Consider the following 23,763-nt stretch of genomic DNA (forward strand, 5'->3'; position numbering starts at 1 on the left):
CACAAGATATGGGGTTCGCTGGACAATACACTCACAATATGGTATAGCGCTAGTTTACTGAAACCTATATATAAACCTTCAAGCTATATATAAATAACTTCCCTACCTGAGTGAACCACCCTTCCTGTGTCCCTTAGGACCCTGCCCCAGGGCCTCTGCAGTCAAAGGCTACCGACCAATCATGTTCATCCGGACCCTGCGCTCAAAACATCCGGTGTCCCTCCGGGTTCCGTTCTGTGGCACCTGCCCTTCTACCTGTACACCAAATCCCTTGGCGTTCTCCTTTTACACTACGTGCAAAAGGAGAACGTTCAACTCAACTCAAGATTACAAATAAATGTAGCATCTTTTACATGTAATTAAATATATTTTCATACGTGTTTATCAAAGGAAGGGATGGGTACCGAGACCCGATGTGAAATGGGACCCGCAGCTAAATTTATTAAAGACCGTAGTATTGATAATCTCTGACTTTCCCGGTTCTGTTAAATGTATTAGAGAAATTAAGCAAATAGATCTTTCATTTATTTAGGCTATATAAACATTATCTTGCACATTTTATCCCTCCAACCCATTTCTAACTTGCGATAAGTTTAATTTATTCAACTAAGAAGCATTTTTGGTATTCTAATTATCAGAAGAGATATGCATGAGGGGGGCGGGGCCGGCTCCCTCTGCCTGCCTCACACACACAAGACACTCACATGAGGAGACCCTGCTCTACCAAGTGAGTGACAATAGCAGGATGAATGAAATGCTCAAAGGTCTGGCTAAATTTCACTATCGTCGATGCCGACCATGCTCGTTGCCACAAGTGCAACCAGTCTTTTGCATGTAAAGGAGGAAACACGAGCAATCTTTCGGAAACATTTAGCAAAAGTGCATCACGTACACATGAAGAAATGCACCGTTTTCAACTGCTGAGCTACTAGTGCATCTCTCGTGGCCCCTTCCACCTCAAGTACGTTGTATGCAAGCAGTCATACAGCCCTTAATGACGTTCTATCCCATAACGTTACATTAAATGTTGTTTAATTAAACGTCACATCCAATCAGGAAACAAACAAAAAAAACTACGCGTGGGGATTACCATGGGCGGCAATTCATGTTTGGTGGGTGCCGGGGGGCACGGTGACACACAGCGGGGCGGAGAATCTCTGCTTCTCCTTCTCCCTCTGCATCACCGCGTTATGTTCAAAACAATGCTGTTGTGATTGCTGCTCGAGAAAATTAATATATATGAGGGAAATAAAGCAGTGTTAATTCTGTTCTTAATTTGTTTTCGTTTTTTATTCTTGAAAAATAAAAAAAAGAACCGATAAGTGTACTGTTGAAGTGCCGGATCGATAAGCAGTATCACTAGGAGTAGTAGTACTGTTAAAATCTCCCTCGCAGGTGTGGATCACTAGATTTTTATTTGTGAGTCATGACACGCTTGTGGGGGAAGGGAGGGGGTGTGGGGTGTTGTTGGAGTGCATGCACGGATTGGATCCTGGAGTGGAATCCAAGATACAATCCTGGAGTATCAGGATGTATACGTGCCTATGTGCCAAGTTTACGCTTTGCAGTCACCAAAAAAACATTTTCAATTTTGCATTAATACCAGGAAACAGGTGGGGGTCATTTTGGTCTTAGACAGTAGAATTTGCTGTTGTTGTGGACTATTTTTCTTCGCAAAAGCTTTTTGTTCACTAATGTTTTTTGGTAGACAACATACCATAGTTTTTATCATTTTATCATCATGGAAATAGTGGTTAACTATTTCACCGATCCTTGCTCTATATTTATTCTTCTTTCCTTCTACAGTAAAATAATTAATTCATTGCCATTTTCCATTTAGTTTGAAATGTATATACATATTTTCTTTATTTATGCTTTGTTGTGTTGTCATGCTGTTTATCAAGGAGTTCTTCAAATGTCTAATCTTTTGTTTTACTTGACGTACTTTCCTTTTTTTATATCTTGCATTAGGGCTGTGCAATATGGCCAAAATCTTCTATCCCAATATAGGTCATTTCATTTCTGGATGATATGAAACGTATCATGAACGTGAATATTTTTCGATATAGCATGTTTTCTTTATATTCAATTAATAAATAGTTTATATTAAAAAACAAAAACACATGGTATAGCCATAGGGCTCTCAAATTGACAGAAGAGGCAAAATAAGAGAGATATATATCAAAATCAGACTTATTTGCAAAATTGAAGATGTGACTTTAATTCACTGAAACCTTGAACTAAAACACAAAATCGGCAACCAAACAACAAGCTGTTTGGGTTCTGCTCACTCGTCACCCTCACCTCACCTATGGCGCCGTAATAGAATAGCCATTGTTGTAATATTCCATCCAACAAGTAATTTCCCTAAGTGTCACGTTCCTCCATGTTTATCTACACTCGCTCCCATGTGCAGATAACGTAAAGCGTAAACATAAAATACATAAAATATTACCGTGAAGCAGTTCTGGCGCTGATTTGTGACAAAGCGATAGAAACGGTATCAAGAATATAAACATCATCATTTTGTCATTTCTCGATCGTCTCACGATGCATAACGTCACGTCGCACAGCCCTATCTTGCATTGAATCTCGCACCGCAATTACTAGCAAGCAGAAAGTGTATTTTCAATTATTCTCTGTCCGTCTCATCTCTTCTACACATTTATTTTCTGCATTATTGGGGGGAGGACCATCTGACTAATGATCTCATTCCTTTTTATTTTCTGTTCCATTTATTCACTATCAGAAAACAGTGCGTTTAGTGGTGAACTACCACCGCAGCCAGAAGGCGGTTTTGCGGGTCAACCCCCTCCTGCCGCTCCGATCCCTGGTGGCGGCCATCTGCAACAAGTGCGAGTTCGACCCGGTGCACGTTCTGCTCCTGAAGGACGGCGTCACCCACCATGAGCTGCCGCTGGACAAATCGCTCGCCCAGCTGGGGATCAAGGAGCTGTACGTGCACGACCAGAGCCTAGGTAAAGAAGATATTACAGATAAACAAACAAACAGTTCTCTTGATTGATGTATTTTTAATAGATATTAAAAGTTGCACCTACATTGACATTGATAATGATGTAGTAAGAATTCCCCCATTGTTTGGATATGGAAAATTGTATGCACATTTTTAGAAAATTAAAGAAAAAGAAATGTATTAAATATAAAGATGCTGAAACTGTGCCTTTACCGTAGCCCCAAAACAATGGTACATTCCGAACTGCGAGCCCACTGTTAGCCCACTGGCCCACTTTATCACCTCAAGATGATAAAGAGTAAAAATATGAATCAGAACCAGTCTATTCTGCCAGGTAAATTTACATGTAGTAGGAATTTGACATGGTGAGGTTTGGTGTGTTTGACCATATACGACTAGCATTAAAAAAAATAATAATAACAGTCCTAAAACATGAATAATAATAATAATTATTATAATAATAATAATAATAATCAAATCGAATCGAATAAAAAATGAAGTAAAAATATCAATTTTTTAAATTGTCAAATATAAATATATTGTCAAATATATGTGGGTGGTTGCCAAACTATACAGTTTTTTTTATACAGTTTCTGCAACAACAAAAACATTTTTTTTTTTTTACATTTACAGGGAATAAATACAATACACAGCATTGGTTCAAAGTGTAATCCACCAACAAAGTTCAATTATCTGTGCTTCCACTTGCTGTGGATATAAATCACGTCAGTGTTTACAACGCTGATTTTAATGAGGCGATGGTCATAGCAGTTATGATCCATACCGAAATGATCACATACTCTCTCAGGGTGGAGCCGCGAGACCGGGCATGGCCCATCGGCCATTTGGACGGTTCAAGATCAGATGTTATGATGCATTACCATGGAGACGCGCCGGGAGTACACACCCATTCATATCTAGCAGTAACGTCATTGCCAGGAAGTGTAATTTTAGATCGTGTCTCATGTTGACCAAAGAGTTATGGACAGAGCGGTCTCCTTAAATAACATGGTGTTAAATTGTTTTGATATACAACTTTTCCGAGTTCATATCATCTAATTTACTTAGATGATCTTCTTACCCTATTTCCTCAAATATAAACTGGTACTCATATCAAAACCAAGCCTCTAATAAATGCCGGGGCGTGGTCAACACCAACAAATAAAGGCCTCCCTCAAATTCAGACAGGAAAATCCAAGTGTATTAAGCATAATGTACATTTCCACCACTTTAAAGTGCTACATTTTATATATATATATATATATATATATATATATATATATATATGTATATATATATATATTGTCGGTTTTCCTCAGATTTCATTTCAGATCTATTTGTTTTCATTATTTTCTTCATGTATGAATTGAACATTTTATACCCAACTAAGGGACGTTTCACCTTGGATCTCCGGTCCGTGGCCATTCCTGTCTCAGAACAAAAAAAAACAATGCCAATGCTGAGGAATGACAAATAAAGAAATCTCTTAAAATAAAAAAGGGTTTTTTATTTTAGATGTCTTCATTTTGACGAGCATGGCACTCAGACGGAATGTTTGATTCAAAATTCAAAGAGAGAGTTTTGGTTTGGTTGTTCTGTTTTTAGATATAAAAGCCAGCCTATAATATAAGCCTGCTTTCCATAAAGGCCTGGTTCCCGCTGCAGTTGAGGGAAATAAAAGCCCCAGTGACTATTTAAGGAATTATGTGGGTATGCCCATCAACATAGATTCCTTTTTCTGGTTAACTGCTGTATACACTGTAATACAAAAATTATCGCAATTTGCCTTTTTTTTTTTTAGCCAATTGAGAAACGGCTGTTGACCTTATTTGTTTTTGTTTATTGATTGTTTTGACATCCTGTGATGTTTTCCAGTTCTCCAGCCTAAAATGGCTTCCGCCCCTGCTCTCAACTACTCAGGTATTACGCAGGACGACTGCACGTCCACTGTATGGTCCCGCTTGAACCACCCAAACCGCTGCCGCTTGCTCATTAACCCCAACTTGACCAACCAACTCAACTCAACGTCCATTTGATCTTTGTGCCGCCTGTTGATTTGTTCGTGACGCGTCTTTTGCGTCGGTCGTATTGGTGTCAATAAAAGTCTTCCAAAAGGAGAGCATCATTTTTGTAAAGTCAACTTGAAGCCATATCTCAGCCCACCGTGGTTCCAAGTTCCTAGACTCAGATACTGCTCTGTAGGCGTTGAGGGGCGGACTGTTTGGGAAAGTAAGGATATACTGCCCTCTACTGGTCGCACCATATAACGGTTCACCTCAGAATGCCAGGCTACGCACAGTACCAAGATTCAAGATTCAAGATTCAAGATTTTTTATTTGTCACATACATATACATACTGTCATACATATATGCAGTGAAATGTAATGCAACGCACCCGGTGGTAGCACACAATATGTCCTAGGAAAAAATTAAAAATAAAATAAAAAGTAGAAAATTCCTTTCATAGACCGACTAACTGACTCCTAAAACGTAATACAGTAAGTTGAATACTTATAGAATAAGATAAAAATATATAGAATAAAATACAATAAAAATAAATTGAAATAAAATGGAATAGATAGAAGGAATATGCCTATGTATATACAGATATGTGCATTTAAAGTGCCATGTGAATTAATGTGAATTAAAGTTGCATGTGAATGTGAATAAAGTGAGGTAGTGTTTGGGATAATACAGCACAGTATACAACAGTACGGCACAGCAATACGGCATCACGAACAACCCTGAACAGTGACACAGTATGTGGTACAGTATGCTACATACAGTACAGTAGGTAGTGGAGCCTAGTGCATGGCTCAGTTAGGACCCCTGGTGAGGTCAGCATTGACAGTTCTAATGGCTTGAGGGAAGAAACTCCGTCTCAGTCTCTCTGTTCTCGCTGTGTGACTGCGGAGGCGCTTGCCTGACCGCAGCAGCTGAAACAGTCCATTGTTGGGGTGATGAGGATCCTTCATGATCCTGCGGCTCTGCTACTACACCTCCTGGTGTATAACTCCTGCAAGGGGGGGAGGGTAGTTCCAGTGGTACGTTCAGCTGAACGCACCACCCTCTGCAGGGCCCGCCTGTCCTGGGCAGTACAGCTCCCAAACCAGGCAGTGATGTTGCCTGTCAGGATGCTCTCCACTGCTCCAGAGTAGAAGGACTTGAGGATCCTCACCGAGACCCGGAATTTCCTCAGCTGCCTGAGGTGGTAGAGACGCTGCCTCGCCTTTCTCACCAGAGTGTCTGTTTGTATAGTCCATGTTAAGTCCAGTGGTTCTCAACTGCTGGGTCCCGATCCAAAACTGATTAACTTAGAGTGGACTGCGGGCGTTCACGTCCACTTCAGTGGTTTAACTGTTATTTTCCTGATTTATTCCTGAGATGAAACACTATTTTGGAAGTTCAGGAAATTAGGTGCCGGAGGCTTATTTCTCAATTGGGTTTTCAGCCCATATTACATGTTTTGATCGTTTTGTGTTTTTTAACATGCGCAGGAGCATCGGGGATATCCCCGCTCATTTATTGAAATGCTGGTGGTTCAAATGGTAAATAAATCCTGAGGCGGTACTGGTTGAGAACCACTGTCGTGATACATCAAGACCATAGTGATTGGTGTTTTAAGTGACTCTGTGAGTCTGTGAAGAAGGTGTGAGATTAGATTATCTGGATTGGTTTATCTTTTTGGACTCATGGAATTCATCCTCAACATTAATGAATGCATGTGTTGAAGATAACACGATCCCACTCGTCGGTGGTCATTTCCACTCCTTCCTTTCCAAACCCTTCCCCTGAACTGAGTTTCCTCTGATTCAAGAGTACGTTTTTTTGTTTCTTTTGTCATCTCAGAGTCCGTCCGCTCCAGTACGCTCAGTGTGGCGGGGGCAGAGAAGAAAGGCGTGCTGGGAATCTTCAGTTTCAACAGAAGGAAATCTAAAGTAAGTACCTCATCTTGTTCATCATGCACAAGCTATATTTCCCTTTTTTTCTGTAATTATATCGTTTTTTAACTGGGATATAGGAAAATCACTCAAAAAAAAACATATAAAAAATGTTCACATTGAAATAATTGATTTAGTCAGTTGAGATATTCTGATCTTATACTGTAGATGGGTGTGTTAAATGTATTGCATGGTGACTCAAACTAGCAAACTTACCTTGGGTTGATGCGTGGGATTCATACCCTTTTTGTTCAGTGTGAAAGCTCAAGCAGGCCAGCTGCATGGCTCAACAGTCGAATGCTGCATGTTAGCTTTGCCTTCCCTTCGCAGACTGAGGAGACGAAAATGGACGCGATCGGCCCCGAGGATCAGTTAACACAAAATACGGCAGCGCACTCCGACGTAAGTACTACTAACACGCCCTGCTGGCCGGCGGTTAAAGCTGCACTGCGGGAGATTTGGTCTCTAGCTACAGCAAATACCATGTCATATCCATTAAAACCAGCTGAACTTAGTGCACTCACACTAGGGAAAATAGGATTATAGCAAAGGATAATTCCTTTGCTTAGGGCAGTACTTCTTAAAGTGGAGATCCATACATTGTGTTGGATGAATTACACTTCATTCATACATTTCTTAAAATATTTTGACATCTGGGTCTCCCCTTGTCTTTGTTCTCAGACACTTTTTCACTTTTCTCACTTTTTCTGATCTTTCATTTCATTTTCTTCTGATTGATTGAGATATCTTTCTCGGTCACTTGAAGTGGAGGGGATATCTTTTTTAATCCAACAGGACTGTAATTTTTTGTCAATGTTCATACATATCGACGCTTCACTGACCACAACTATCTATGGCAGTTTTATCACGTTCACCATGGCTGCCTTTCACTTCTTGCACTCACCCAGTCTTTGCATTCTTGCCGGGAAAGGCGTACCCCGCCACAAACACTGGGAACAGCATATGGAGGAGAGTAATGCAAATTATGCAAAATAAATGATTTTTTTTTTTTCTTTAAAGTGTCCATCTTAAAAAACAAAGAAAGTGTCAAATATTTCTTGAACAAAACAATCTTACGGATAACCACTTTAAAATGTTCATTCTGAAGCATTCCATCCAAGCGCCTTCCTGAAATTTAGCGTGAAGTTCACAATTAATTTGATGGCCTTAACCATTTTCAATTCATCGTCTCTAAATTATCTCCACGTAAAAAGGGGTGGTTTGGAATGTTGCTTTGTGGATGTTCCCCATGTGCTCCTCCAGGGTGCAGCAAAGGACCAAATGTTATTGTAAACTGAGCGGACGTAAGGACAGCTTGGCTGCATGGAATTCTAAGCCGAAGTGTCTCACGAAGTGGAGTTACATATTAAGTCTTTAAATGGTCCAAATTAACACCTGCATGCACATACTTACAATTACTAGCAGCACCCTTGTTTACCAATGTAAAATACATACAATCCTAATCTAATATATATTAAATCCCATCCCTGAACGTGTTTTGAAGAACCAACTACATCTTGAAAGAGACTGACTCCCAATGACTACCAAACTTAAAATTCTAAATATCAAACTTAAATAAGTAAAAAAAAAACCACCTTTGGGTGATTCCCCGCTGGTTCAGGCAATCCCTTCATCAATGGACAAGTTGTGTTCCAAGCCACGGAAACAGCTGCAGTTATTGAATCAAGTCATTTAGTGGACGCTTTTATACCAAACCACTTACACTAAGTAGATTTGACTGTGGTAGTCAAATGACCATTCAAGCCTTCAATGACAACAAGTGAAATTGGTGGAGTGATGCATTAGATGTAACTTTTTTGCACATGTGTAGCTTAAACAGAAAAGGGGCGGGGCTTGTATATGAGCGTGTAGGTTCAGAATAGGGAAGGGGAGCACATGGAACCTACAGACCGTTCGCTTTAACGCAGGCATATTTCTGTGTATCACAATATGATAGCGTCTTTTAAAGCTGTGTAAAGCCAATACTCCCCTTGGTTTTAAACGGTGTGTCTAGGTGGGTGGGTGGGTGGAGGGGTCGTGCTATTAGAGGCCGCATTAAGGAGAGCTCTGGCTGTTAAGTCCATAACTCAATCACTTTTATTACATTTTGCCCCGGACCCCTCTCCACTGCAGGGGGGGGGGGGGGCATCTGTGGCTTGGCTCCGATCAATACGCCGTTTGATTGTGTTAGCCGGAGGAATGAGGCCCCGCCAGGCTCCTCAGCTCCACATCAGTGCTTCCCACACACACATCCCCTCTCCTCTGTCTCTATGACTCTCTCTCCATCTCTCTCTCTCTCTCTCTCTCTCTCGTCTCTTTCTCTTGGTCTGTTTGTCTCCGCCTCTCTCACTGGCTGTAAGTCTCTGTCATTCTCCGTCTCTGTCCGTCGCTCTCTTTGTCCCTGTCTGTTTCTCTCTGTCTGTCCGCCTGTCTTCGTCTCTGACTCTTTATCTCTGTCCGTCCATCTTTTTGGAGTGTTTGATTCGTCAGTGCGATGAATTCGGGCCACCCAGCAGCGCAGTAAAATAAGGCAATGCAAGAGGCAAAATGATGAACGCAACAGATACAAACGCTTGCATTTTCTGTAAATGGTTACCTAGCAGGCTTGTCATAACCTTCTCATTTTATTAAGTAGAAAAGCTCATCGTGACTGGATGAAAACAAGGCATTGTAGCAAACAATGTATTCCAATGCTAATCGTCATCTTCTTATCAAGCGTTAGCATCTGCTCATTTTCAGCTGTGTGATGGGGAAATAGATTTTTAGTTTTTGTAGAGAGACTCGCAGCAAATGACTGCAGGCTGGATTCAAAGCCGGGTCGGCGCAGGCATTTTGCCTATATGGTACGCATGCTTATCCGGTTAAGCCACCAGGACGCTCGGGTGAACATATCATATTTATTCAAAAATTTGACTCCATCACCGTGTTGATAGATCGTCGAAGCATGGCATATACGAGTATATGGCATAACCCCTGCTCTCGAATCCGAGTTCAACCAGAAATAAAACTCGGAGGGATATGGGGGCAGCTCCGCTCCGTCAAACGCATTATTCACATTGGATGTTTTTTTGCCACGTTAATCTGCCGTCATAGTGGCCTTTCATATGACCGATTCTTTCTCTCCAGCCTGATTGCCTCGAAGCCGCTGAATGCTATCGGACCACACACATGCACAGGGCACTCACGAGCATGCACGCAGACACACACACATAGACACACACACTAATACACACACACACAGTGTTATCAGTCCAGAGATATCAGATTACCTACCTTGCCTACATTAGCAGTAAGAGCCTAACCTCTTATCACTGGCCATTAGGGGCTAAATTACTGTGTGTGTGTGTGTGTGTGTGTATGTGTGGGGTCTTATCACGACACACATGGCCAGAGACCATCCTTTTATAATGTAAAGCAAATGGAATCCTTTTCTTCAAGCCTCTTAATACTCACTGGCGTAAGAAAAACAAATGACGTGTTCCAGGAAGTGAATATTTTGTGATTTTCACACCGAGACGGCTTTTATTGAAGTAAAGAAAATTAGAGGATGTCAGACGGCAGTTGAGGTATGCAACAGTAACATTTCTTGAAATGAAAAAGCAGAGGGATATATATATATTTTTTTTTTTCCCCGTCCGAGGCAGGAAAACCCAGGAAACCTTTTCAGTCAAGGCTCACTTTGACACGGCGTCAGTGCGAGGAAATGTTCTCATTGGGACTTTTAGGGCGAGAGAAATTAACCCTTTCTCGACTCCCCCTCAACGTCCTCCCCTCGTCTCTCCCTCCCCGCTTCCGGCTTGGAACCGGGGAGGCCAGCAGCTCGTAAAAAGCGCAGCAGATGAATAAGAAGAAAGTCAGGGAGCAGAGACACGTCACTGGCAACTGTTTGCTCTCGCTAACTTCTCCCATGAGTGTTGGGCCACAAACACACAAGGTCTGTGCGGTGTGAAAAGTTCATCAGGAAGAGCCGGGCCTTGGGCCAAGAGCTGCTGCCCGCACACACAGAGATACACAGGCGTGCATGCGCGCCTGCATTTGCACACACCCACACAAAAAGACATTAAAGCACACTCGCACAAATATGCGTACATTCACACACACACACACACACACACGCACGCGCACACACACACACACACACACACACACACACACACACGGTTCCCAGCTTAAGGCAGTGTGCTCCTGGATAAGGGCCCTTCTGTGACTCAGCTTTCAGATGTCTGTCTGTCCTCCACCCTTCTCTGCATGTTGGTTTAGCCTCCCCGACACAACGCGGCACGACCAACACAAGGAACAATGTTGGAGTTGACTCAATCCAGCCCACTTTCATGGGGAAGAGCATGTTTTGGGGTTCACATTTGGGTCATTTTGTTCCAGGGGGTTTTTGGGAAAGGGGGGGGGGGGGGGGGGGCGACTTCTGTACGGAGAGAGAAATTTCGCCACCGGGTTTGGTGCAACGTACGTTTTATCTTGTTTTCAAGTATGAGGCTCTGTAGTACTGTAATACTGTAACGCTGTAATACACTCCTAAATACAGTGATACACATGAACGCAGCGAAGCACAGTGACAACAACAGAACCAAACCTAATGATAGCAATCAGAAAAATAGAATGCCAGAACAATTCAGAACAACTTCCGGTAAAAACCGAATAAATATCTTTGCTTTCTTTGACCAAAGTCGTATCTTCTCTCAGACAAATTCCCGCCGTCTGCAGCCTGGTGCACCGAGGGCTTTTCCACAAGACCTGTTCTTTCCCAACCCTCCCCACTGTGAGATGTTCCAGCCCCCAGTTCCAATTAATTCTAATGGGTTGAACTTTATGTTCCTTCCTTTTTGTGTGTGTGCGTGTGTGTGCGTGTGTGTGTGTGTGTGTGTGTGTGTGTGTGTGTGTGTGTGTGTGTGTGTGTGTGTGCGCGCGCTGCTTTTATGCTGTATCCAGGCATTGTCTGAACCCATCAATTATTCTGCTTTTTAAAAACACATTTTTCATCTTAGATCACAGTGGTTGGTTGAGGGTGTCGGGGCAGAGGGGATGTGGGGGCCGGGGGGAGCGGTGGTGCTGGGTTAGGCTTGTGGCAGCGAGGTCCGGCGGGGTGTACCAAGCCCAGCTTCGGGGAGGCTGATATTTTCAGGAGCACTTTGGGCGTTCTTTGATCAGTTTAAAAAGAAAACTTTCATCCGCAACCCTCTCCCCCTCTGAGTTCTGGAGCAACTACAGCGCAGCCCCGTTTTTGGGGCTCCACGTTTTCTTAAATGTCTGAGAACATTATTAACAATAATTATACCCTCTAAAGACATGACAAGAGACGTGCTCTAACATACACGCCAAAGTATCTAAGCTGTAAATCCATATCTGGATGTACCTATTTCTTTTTACCTGCAGGGTCCTTCCGTGGCGTCCATCGGCCCCTGTGTGGAGGTCCGGCCCAGCACATTAGGTCAATCCCAGTCCGCCATGAACATCTCCAGGATGTCCCCCAAGATGGAGCCCAAGAAGAGGAGGGCACCCGTGCCCCCGGGAGCCACCCAGCGACACGGCAGCTTGGACGGCTATCAGGTAGGCGGAGCAATGTGTTCTGAAGCTATCTAGGCATCCTGTGAATTCATACATATACACGTTATGTCCATCAAGGTTAGTGACGCTCCACACATTCGTGTTTCCATTCAACACCAACATTTTACAGCATCCAGTCGATCCTGAATGCTTCGAGCTTTCGGGGTCAACTTAAAATAAGAAGTCCGAACACAGCAGAGCGTCTATTTTCTTCTTCTTTGTTTTTGCCTGAGATTTAAACACTGCTGGGTCACGGTGACCGGTACGCTCCACGCCAGAGCGCCGCTTCCCCGGAGCCTCATTATGGTGTTTTGGCGCTATTCTGGGAAACGCGTTTTTTTTTTTTTTTTTTTGTTTCTTTTTAACGACTATTTTTACTACTTTTTCTAACCTCCCTTTCCCTCTTGCTTGTTTGGAGGAGGAGCGCGTGTGTTTACGCCAGGCTTTATCAGTGGGAAATTCTCTTCCCAGGACCTGGGTAGAGAGTATGAATTTAGCACCTTGGACTTTAATGAGCTTAGAAGCATTGGGTCTTAAAAACGGCGATAAATTGCGAATAGCCAATCATGTGCTTACAAGTTAATTATTTTATTCAGTGGACCCATTAAGGCAGGAACAGCTTGCATTATTAGACTACTTATTATCCTTAATGCACATGCTATTATCCAAATATTATTATGTTGGCAGTAATACTATTAAACCCGCAGTGTGTTGGAGTTGCGGAGTTACAGAAGAATGACACAGACACAAATTAGTTGCATACCAGCGGTAGTCAGCAGGATGGCAGACAGAGTTGAGACAGGCAGAGGGTTATGCGAGGACAGGATGACTGCCCTAATAATAGACTGTTTAGACCGCTTCTCTTTCTCCCTCTGCCTAGGACACACTCTCAATGCACTCACATACGCAAACATATACATCAGGTCATCACAGGATATTTACTGTCCTCTTTTCAAACTTATGTCGATACCTGCACACCAGAGGGCGGCAAGACTGACAGTTTTCCAAGACTGACAATTTAAAGTCTTCTAAGGTCGTTGCACAGTGTATGCATGTTTGGTCAACAATTCCATCCAAATAACTAGCACGGCAGTTGGGCGGTAGATTTTCTTTCTTTTTCAATTCCTCTACGGTGTCAAAGCGGCAGCTCGGGTTTCTGTGACAGCCAAATATGCAGCAGTAAGCACATCAGGTGGCCCGCATGCCAGCCCTGTTGCATTATCTGACCACGGGCTGCTCCGTGGGGTGGAGCAGGTATAGATGCATGACACAGAGATTAGTGGCATGAAGAGCTGCAGTGCGATTAGACAGGTTCATCGGAGGTTCAAAGGTCAACGGTATGCTGGCTCATGTCTTTAGGTGCATGACAGTATAAAAAGGCTGTCATAGCGGCAGAGGGAACGGGTGTTGGAGGACTGTTGTTTAAATGGGATTACAGTTACAATCCCTGTTACTCTGTGAATGCATCTTGCCTGTAGATGCAACGCAGCACTGCAATGGAACATTGTGGTTTTTGTTGCTGCAGGTACGACATAATATTTCGTACCTGTAGCATATCTGTATATCCCCAATGGCCAAGAGACAAATGCTGTAACAGATGTGCACCATACTAAAATGTTAGAATTTTAAAAATATAACTGAGTATAGAATAGGAGTGCATCTGGAATTTAATCAAAACAGCCACATGAGCTCTGGACTGTATTTGGAAGAAAAACAATATAAAAAGTGCAACTGTAAACGAAAAGAGAAACTGAGTGTGGTGCTCCTTGGAAAATGGAATAGAAATCTATGAGATAGTTCTGTTTCTCCGAGGCACTCATGGGGGATGATTTTTAAAAGGCCTATATTGTATCACAGGCACTAGGGAGGGCCGGGGAGGGCCCTGATGAAGACTGCTTATCACCAATGCGGAGGTCCAACCAGTGTGCCGGGTTGCATTAGTCGCAATGTTATAAGAAAGGCCCTTTAACACAATATTCCTTGGGAGTACAGTGTTTCCCACAGAATTAGAATCAGTTTGTGGTGGTAACTGACCGGGGACGTAAGAGAGGGACGTAGAGAGTGTCCCCGTTACACACAGTGCTTTTTTGTTTCGTTCAGTAAGGAAATTGAGTAAAATAAAATACATCTAAAATAAAAACACAATGTTTTTATCTGCTTCATTTAGAGCGACTGGACACACGATTGCTCCCTCTCCAATGTCTCCATTACACATGGAGAGGGAGACAGCAGCCCAAATTGGGCCCCGATCGCTCACACAGAGGACCCAAAATGTACTTGTGTTTTTGATCAACGATATCATAATATTTTCAAGGGGATTCAATGCATGATCGGAATGACAGATGAATATTCTTTATATTATTCGTATTTATTTATTTATTTATTTATTTATTTATTTATTTATTTATTTATTCATTCATTTGTTTATCTATCTATCTATCTATCTATCTATCTATCTATCTATCTATCTATCTATCTATCTATCTATCTATCTATCTATCTATCTATCTATCTACCTATCTATCTATCTATCTATCTATCTATCTATCTATCTATCTATCTATCTATCTATCTATCTATCTATCTATCTATCTATCTATCTATCTATCTATCTATCTATCTATCTATCTATCTATCTATCTATCTATCTATCTATCTATCTATCTATCTACCTATCTATCTATCTATCTATCTATCTATCAAACGTTATAAGGCGTCAAGGCGAGTCGCACTGGAGTGGAAGGCGGCGCGTCGTATAGAGGAATACAGAGGAACCTTCAAAGTCGTCAGCTCCCTGTACTCTTCACACTACACAACTTTCTGTCTTGTGATCGGGAAGACAGATAAATCTGTCGGGTCTCCAAAGCACGTTTTGTCACAAAAACACATTGAGAAGTGACACTGGAAATGACGCGATACCGTGCGCGGAACAGGATTATTTATTTTTTATTCGATTCTTGATCACTGTAAAAAAACGAATAAAACCAGGATTTAAATGAAAAATATATTTAAACCTTGAGAAGGAAAGTCAAATAGGTATGTTGTGTGTTTTTGGCTGTTGCGCCGCTGCACTCCCATCTTTCCTTCTCGAATCCTCCCTTTCCCCTCACTCCGTGTCTGCTCATTGGCTGCAGCTCATTGCGTCACTCCTGAGTTGAGCTCGACATGACCAAATGTTAAACATGCTTGATATCTCAGCGCTATCTGCGAACCACCAGCGAGCGCTCGGCGAGCAGTCGGATCGTGTTGTAAGCAGTTCACACCACTGTGTGTGCTATAGTTTTTCCTCCGATCTGGGGCTTTGCACAGCGATCTCTAAAATCTCTCTATCACTACTTTTAGGCTGCGAGCAGGCATTTTTGACTCGGTTAAGAAAAGTTTAATTATTATGGGCCATTTTTTGTTATTGTTGTGTCGGACATATTTTCGTCCATTATTGCGCTGAGTGCAATGAGGATTCCAGCTGAAGTCCATCCTGCCTATCTCTGTTCAACCTCAGCAACCTACGTATTTATAAAAACAAAACTTCCCACCAAATTAATTAAAATATCTTTCGCTTCATTATTTTCAAAGATAGAAATTGTCCAACACAAATGGAGGTGAAATCTCATGATGACAGGGTTTTTTAATGATATCAACCTCCAAAGCAACATGCCTCTTCATCCTAGGTTGACTGATTTAGGAATGGATTTAAGGAGCTTACTCTCTACAAGCGAAACAAAGTAAAGTTGTATTTTCACTGACATCCATGCCTAAATGGGCTGGATTTCAATTGAACCAATTCTCTGAATAACTTGGAAGTTGCCCTCTTAAGAAACATGTGATCTTAGTGTGTTTGTTTGTTTCTGAGTTTTGTGCCAGGCTTTGTTTACAATGCTACTGCAAACCAGTGATCAAGAACCCAATTACCCATTGTTATTTTCACTAGTATTAGTAATAATAGTATTTGTATTAATAGTCTAATTATGTTTACGTTATTATTATCACGGTGGCTCAGTGCAGTGCATTGCACTGCTGCCTCACACCAAGAAGGTCCTGGGTTCGATTCCCGCCTGGGGCGCTGTTGGCACCATGCTACGGTGGGTTATCTCCCAAATAGGAGCCTTTCTGTGTGGAGTTTCCATGGTCTCTCCGTGCTCACATGGGGTTTCCTCCACCTCACGTCAGTAAGGACCCCCACCAAAAACATGCACCCATCATTGTCTGACCAGCGATGGACACTTATCACCTGGTCCCCGGGCGCGTCCACGTATGCTGCCCACTGCTCCTGGCTGTGCCCCCGGAGGAAGGACGAGCCAGGATGGGTTAAATGCAGAGGATCCATTTCACTGGCCACCATCAAAGCATGTGTGTGTGTGTGCAAGCATGTGTTATAGTGTGGTGTGTTGTGTGACAAATAAAGACTGTTTCTTCTTCTTTCATATAGAAAAAACCCTTTTTCTTTTTTTGCAAGTTGAAAATCATTGTGACTGAGCTGCCATCGCAGAATACAATGAAGAGGGTTTGTTTTTTTATGTCCAGTGATTAATTTCAGGAGAACTTGCCGTAGAATTGGCATCAGTTACTTTCTAGTTTTTGTGTCTTTTACAAACAACTGCTCTCGTTAGAACAGCCTTGTAGTAGATTATGTCCGGGAACACTGAGTTCTGTGAAACTTAATCCTTTTATTTTATTTATAAATTTTTTCCTGAAACGATAGGTAATTGTGGTTTGGAAGGAAAGAGCCAGGTCTCCATGGCTCTTGCAGCTCAGCTCGAAACGAACGAAATTCAGAGAAATTCAGATCTTCCTGTTTCGCTGCATTTATGGGTATTGTGTGTGTGTGTGTGTGTGTGTGTGTGTGTGTGTGTGTGTGTGTGTGTATGTGTGTGTGTGTGTGTCCGTCTGTCTGCCTATGGTCGAAGGACAGTGACACAGAGGATGTTCAAGTTCAAGTTCAAGACAATATTTGTCACATACATATACATATGGTCATACATATATGCGAAAGACAGTGGGAGAAACACAGGGTCTGAGAAAGGAGAGAAAGACTTGAATAGTCGGAGAAAGGGATAGAGAGTAACATTTAGTCTTACATAAGGAGGTCAGGCGTGTGTGTGTGTGTTGTGCAACATTAACTATGCAGAAGCTTGGGCGGTCATATTGCTCTCAGGCAAATGGGCATGAAAATGAGGCCGGCAGGCTCTTAGTGTCAACCTCACATCATAGGACGGCGATGAAACAGGACAGAGTTCAGCATAAGACATGAAGACGTGTGTGTGTGTGTGTGTGTATGTGTCTGAGGAGGGGAGTTTAGAAAGGGATGGCTAAAATTAATGAAGGATCCAAATCAAGTTTCAGCATAGGAGGGCAGAGGGAGGATTGGGAGAAGACTAAAGGAGAGGAAGTAGGATGATGAAGAGATAAAGGTCGGCCGTCCAAACTTTCGATGCGTGGTCCATGAGATAAATCTTTGCTATCAGAAACAGAGTGAGATCTTTATTAAGAAAATCTATTTTGCAAAATAGAAGAATAAAACAATACCGCATACACTTCAAAGCAGCATAGCCGTCTCTCTCAGACTGACTTCTTCTTATGTTCATGAAATTCCGAGGAACATCTTGGACACCTGCACGTACGCCCAGATTATCAGTTTTGTGATGTCACACAAGCTGACACCGGCTATGGCGCTAAATACATTTAAACTATGATCTATTTGTAATATAAAACATATAAAGTGTAAATTATTGTATTTTCTATGACACTCAAAATCAGAAAATATGAATATAAATTATAAATATAAATTAAATACGAAGTCAATCCTCCTGCCATGAAAAAACAAACCCAGACAGAGGTCTTAGAACATCATCACCTCAGATTGGCCAAATCCCTCCCACACTTGACTAGGGAAAAGTAAAAGACCAAACAAGGTTCTCTACACTATCCTATGACAACGCACTACTGAGAAAACACAAGTTTCGCTCAGGGAAAAAGTCCTGTGTGAAGCCATTGCACAATTCTAACTAGAAAACAAAAAAAATCGTCATGAATCAGATTGTGGAATAAACAAATACATGGAGAGATATCACAAATCCATAATGCTATGCAGAAATAATGAGATTAAGGAATGGTTATCACTTAAATGACAACTACAAAAATGTATCACAATGACTAACACGTTGTAATAAGTCACAAACATCTTCGCCATCATCATAAGGGGATCCTGGAATCCAATCGGGGGTGGGAAAAGGGTCAAAGGTATCGGTTTTCGGAGGAAGGAGAATGTGGATATATTCATATATCACCTACACCATCACACCATCAATCTAACGGGACATCGGGGTATGCATACAGGTTAAGGAACATATGCAGAAGTATAATACTGGACTATGGAGACAATTTCTACTAAGCAAATGGTGGGAGTAGCTTCTAGCAAAAAAACACTTGACCATGAGCTTGAGGGGGCCCTGTATACCCAGTACAGGATTTTCAGTGCCATGCATGTGTCTCTAGCTATGGAAAGAGTCTTAATCTTGGAGGTCGGTGGCATCATCCTTTTCAACTACAGGTCTTTGAAACTAGTGACAAATCCTATACCCTTTCCCTCTTCGCGGGAAACGAGGGTATACAACATAAATTCCCAGACTGAACCCTTGGGTTTTTTCTGCCATAATGTCGAGGGTTAGTCTCTAGACTAGTAGTTCTCTGTTGTCACTGTCTACTTGTCGGTCTTCTGGAGGGTCGGGCACTTTCTTGCACCCATGTTGGTTGTTCTGCCAACTTAACTGCTGTTGCGATGGTGAAGAGGATTTGGAACAGGCCCAGGAAACGAGCCGAGTTCCAGCACTCCTCCCTGGAAGTCCCGGACCACCACCCAGCCACCTGGTCGGAGGTAGTGCAGTGGTCTTTCAAGTGGGGCGAATAGGGTTTGCTTTGACCTTTTGGCACATACAGACTGAAACACTGAGGTGAGAGGCACACATTATGAAAACATTGCTTGGTCTGCCTCCACTATTTTCAAAATTGGGTACGTGGATCGATTTAGGGGGTACACAAAAAAAAAATCTGTGATTTACAAACAGTTACGTTGAATTGCCGACTGCAATCTCATTACCAAAAATTATGCATGCACTCTGGTGTAACAACAGAAAAATATCACAATTTCTGGGTTAGGGTTGTGTAATGGATAATGATGATAGTATATTAATTGGGCTACAAAATAACTGTGTGTAAATCCTACAGGGTCGTTACATTTTTTTTCGAATGTTGCCTGAACCTACTGTAATCCCGCCTACACAATCCAATAATAATGTTGAAAGATAAGAAAAAATCAAAAAGTGATAAATACTAACTGGACAATCTGGTTTCCACTGGTTTATGTGATGTAATTCATCCTTGGCTTTGACGGATGGAGACAGGCCTAATTGCATTGTCCTCCCTGTCAGCACTTCACTACCTACCTTCACTGGGATCCTATTTGGAAAACATGCAAATTATCAGTTAACAATAGTTGAATTATCACTTAACAATATTTTTACCACCATACGGTGTCAGCTCGACAAAGTCCTTCACGAGGTACAAAGATTTTCAGCAAAAACTGAAGTCGGAACTTTCGTAGTGTTTACTGAATTCTCTAACCATCCTCCCTTTTGACCCATGGTCCTGGCCACGAGTCAAAACGAGCAAAGAAATGAAAATGTCGGCGGGGAGATATGGTTTCCCTGTGGACTGTACTTAATGTCTTTCACAATAACCTTTGGCTTTCCACAATGACCGTCCCGTGTGGGATGCCTGTCTTTAGATGGAAGCAAGGTTTAGTGAGGAAATCTGTGTGAGGGAGACAGCAATTGACCATGACATGAACAATATCAGATACGGCGGTGGCTTTGGTGGCTGCATCAGCTCCGGCGTTCCCTTCAAGGATTGGGTCAGAGGCATTTGTTTGAACAGCACATTTACAAATAGCAATTGGAGATTTGGTTATGGCATTGTAACCTTAAATGAATATTCTGTATATCCTATTAGTCAGATCACATTAGCTCCTTCCTATTCCTGCAATTAAAATAAACAAAACGAGTTAGAACACATAGAGACACAAAACACAAAACAAAGACGGATGACGAACAAACAGACCAAGCGAATACCCCCTAATAGTTGTACTAATTTGTTTAAATCGTAGTTGAAAATGTTCACTTGGTTCGTTAGGATAGCATTGTTCTCAGTCACTCCCCCCAGGTCCTCCATGAGGCGGGTCTTCAGTAATTTGGTACAGAGAGAATTTCCCTGAATTCCTAGGAATTCCTGTTGACAGTGAAACATCTGGATTACTGCAGGGAGAGGCCGGAGAATTTTTCCATCCTGTTACTACATAATAAATGAACCCCTCAGTGAGAATGCAAGTATGGATTAACACAGACAATTAAGAAGCCTGGGCGGAAAAGGTGCTCAGGGAATCTGGCAGATTCCAGAGTCTCAAAAGAGTTCCATATCATAATTCACAAGAGATTCAGCAGCAAGATCTGGGCGAGGTGAAGCCATAACGACTATCGCTGCTAAGCAGTCATGTGGATCTCCATCGTCAGTGGTGGGCAGAAGAGTGGCTGCATTAAGAATGTAACATTGCTTCAAAGTGAGATGAGGAAGTGAAAGTAGTACATATTATATATATATATAATGAAGAGCGGTTACTGGAGGGAAATGTGCCATTTTACTCTTTAGCAAGATGGAGGCTACTACTAAAAAACAGTGAGTGGACGGTAGCCTACAAGAGAGGCAGATGCAGCTACTGCTGCATCTTCCGCACGCATACAAGCAGACAATCCACTAGCCACAGCACCAAGTTTCTGAGAATAGTATGCAGTAGGCTGTCATTTATCTCCATGAGGTTACAACAACACAGCTGACATGAAACCATCTTTCTGATCCACAGTTAAAGTAAAAGGGCGCTATATATCTGGGAAAACCCAAAAATGGGGCAGATACAAGAGCTTGTATAAGAGCTACAAAACTTTCCCCCGACTCAGGCATCCAAGCAACTCAACAGTATCTGAAGACAATAAGCCCTTCCCATGAGCCATTGCTGATAATGGCTGAGCAAGTATCGCATAATCACCAATCGAAGAGTGACAGAAGCCACAGAAGCCTAAAAAGGCCATCACTTGTTTTTTAGTCTGTGGTTAGTAGTTTGATCATATCCAAAATGGCGGCAACTCTAGAATTGCCCAGGTAGTGACCATGTGATGAAATGTCATGACCCAAATAATGAACGTTCTTTTTTACCAGCTGGAGTTTAGTATTAGACACTTTGTGACCATTTAGAGCTAAATATTTTAGGAGATCCTGTGTATTGGTGACACATGACTATTCACATCCACATATTGGATTAATGTGCTGCCATTCATAACTTCAAAACCAGCTAAATTTTCTACACTGATTCCGCATAGGTCTGTGACATGCAGGTTAGTCTACAGCTAAAGAAAGGATTTGAAAGGTCAATAACGGTAAAACATTTTTATGTACCACTTGAGACAAAATGGTAGTGGAATTAGGAACAACAGGTATTCTGCAATGAAAGGCATCACTCACAGCACTCAAATCCTGAACAGAACTCCACGAGACGCCATCAGCTTTCTTCACAGGCAGTATTAGTGTATTGCTTGGAGAGAAGGGACACAGTACAACAATGCCTGCTTCTAAGAGTGATTAAATTACTGGGGTAATTCCTAACACAGCATCTGGTCGCAACGGATATTGCGGTTTACATGGTAGATGGAGGAGGATTTTGGTGTGACTGTGAGTGGAGTTGCCCCTTTCATAAGTCCCCCCTCATATTTATTTGTGACCCAGAGCGTCTCTGGCCCCCCCTTTAACGTGGGGGGTTCCTCAACATTAGAATTAACAAAAATCCCTTTTGCGTTTTTGTGGCGGACCAATGGGCTTCCACGGCAGCATGGCTTCCTTCCTGTAGCCGCACAACTGCCCCGAATCTGCAGAATCAGTGCCCTGATTGGTCGGATCCAGGGCAGGAAATTTTCTTAATGTTTGTCTGTCTTGCATAGAGGGATTGGCGCGCGGGATTGTCAGCCGACCCAGGAGCTAAGGAACCGTGATTCTTCCTTCCTCCTGAACCTAAACCCGTATGTGTGGGAGACTCCCACAGTTTTCTTTTGTTCTAACAACAGGGAGTAGGTGGATTGATTGCACACCAGTAAAGGTGTATTGATAAGGAAACCACACCCATCAGGACGCACCTGCCAATCCGTTATGCTAAACACATTTGGCAACCCAAGGGCCTATAGATTGTCGTGATAAATTTGGTAATTTTGCCAACGACACATGCGGAAGGACATCACAAACGTCATAGCAGACATACCCTATTGGACAGGATCGGACAGTGTTGTGGCGCGCAGAGAATTCCCTTTCCTGATAACCATTCACATTGATGACTTTTCCAAAACATTTCTTCTCAAACTCTACATCCTGTCCTGTCCTTCATCACTAATTCTGGAAGTACGCTGCAATTCTGATGGGGTCCATAAAATCTCTGCTGTGCTTTCATACTTCCTTAGCTTTTCCTACGAATTCATTACTGATGGAATGTGCATCGCTTTGGTGTAAATCCCATGCATAGTAATAATCTGGTATCTGTGGACTACACTGAATCATGGAATATTCTGCATCCTTTCTAACACGTTAGATTTAAACACCACTCTCTGTACACTCTATGGTAGTGCCTAATAAGCACATCAACTTTTGGCCACACAGGTGAACAGGCGAGCAGTTGGCGAGTATGAAGCTGTGACGTAATGTTGTGGTGTTAGCTTCAACTAAATTTTTGGGTTACGGCATTGCAGTCCTCCCCACTCAGTGGTAAGACCATGGTTTTGGTCCAGTTTATTGAATAGTCTTAGATAGCAAGCTGAGTATTAAGATATAAGATTGAGCACTTCCGATAGGGATGATATTGAGTTCCGTAAGTCCAACAAAATATTGTCTGCATACAAACTGTTTTACAAATTTTGTGAACAGAGTTTCCTGTTTGTATGCCAACGATATTACTGTTTTGATGGATGGCCGCTGCGAGGGGTTAAATAAAGATGATAAATAGTAAAGGGGAGAGCAGACATCCTGGCTTTGTGCTGCGTTGTAATGTGAAACACTGTGAAGTGTAACCATCGGTGATAACAGAAGCAGGTGGTGAGTTGTACAGGATTCTTATCCACTGAATGAGGGACTCTCCAAAGCCAAATTTGTTGAGGATTGAAAAGAGATATGTCCAATTCATATCAGATGCTTTCTGCATCTAAAGAG

At 42.2% G+C, this 23,763-nt stretch overlaps 1 protein-coding gene across 1 annotated transcript in view; it reads left to right on the top strand.

Moving 5' to 3' along the window:
• The window catches only part of cobl (cordon-bleu WH2 repeat protein), a gene marked incomplete at its 3' end in the record, with an annotated part of 79,770 nt that overhangs the window by 23,599 nt on the left and 32,408 nt on the right, over positions 1 to 23,763 (top strand). Inside the window, exons 4-8 of the mRNA XM_080004873.1 lie at positions 2,750 to 2,978; positions 4,850 to 4,894; positions 6,824 to 6,912; positions 7,246 to 7,317; positions 12,304 to 12,477. Coding sequence (XP_079860999.1) covers positions 2,750 to 2,978; positions 4,850 to 4,894; positions 6,824 to 6,912; positions 7,246 to 7,317; positions 12,304 to 12,477 — 609 coding nt within the window. The remainder of the gene's footprint in view (positions 1 to 2,749; positions 2,979 to 4,849; positions 4,895 to 6,823; positions 6,913 to 7,245; positions 7,318 to 12,303; positions 12,478 to 23,763) is intronic.

The sequence above is a fragment of the Zeus faber genome, assembly GCF_960531495.2.
Source record: "Zeus faber genome assembly, chromosome: 8".
Taxonomy (NCBI): domain Eukaryota; kingdom Metazoa; phylum Chordata; class Actinopteri; order Zeiformes; family Zeidae; genus Zeus; species Zeus faber.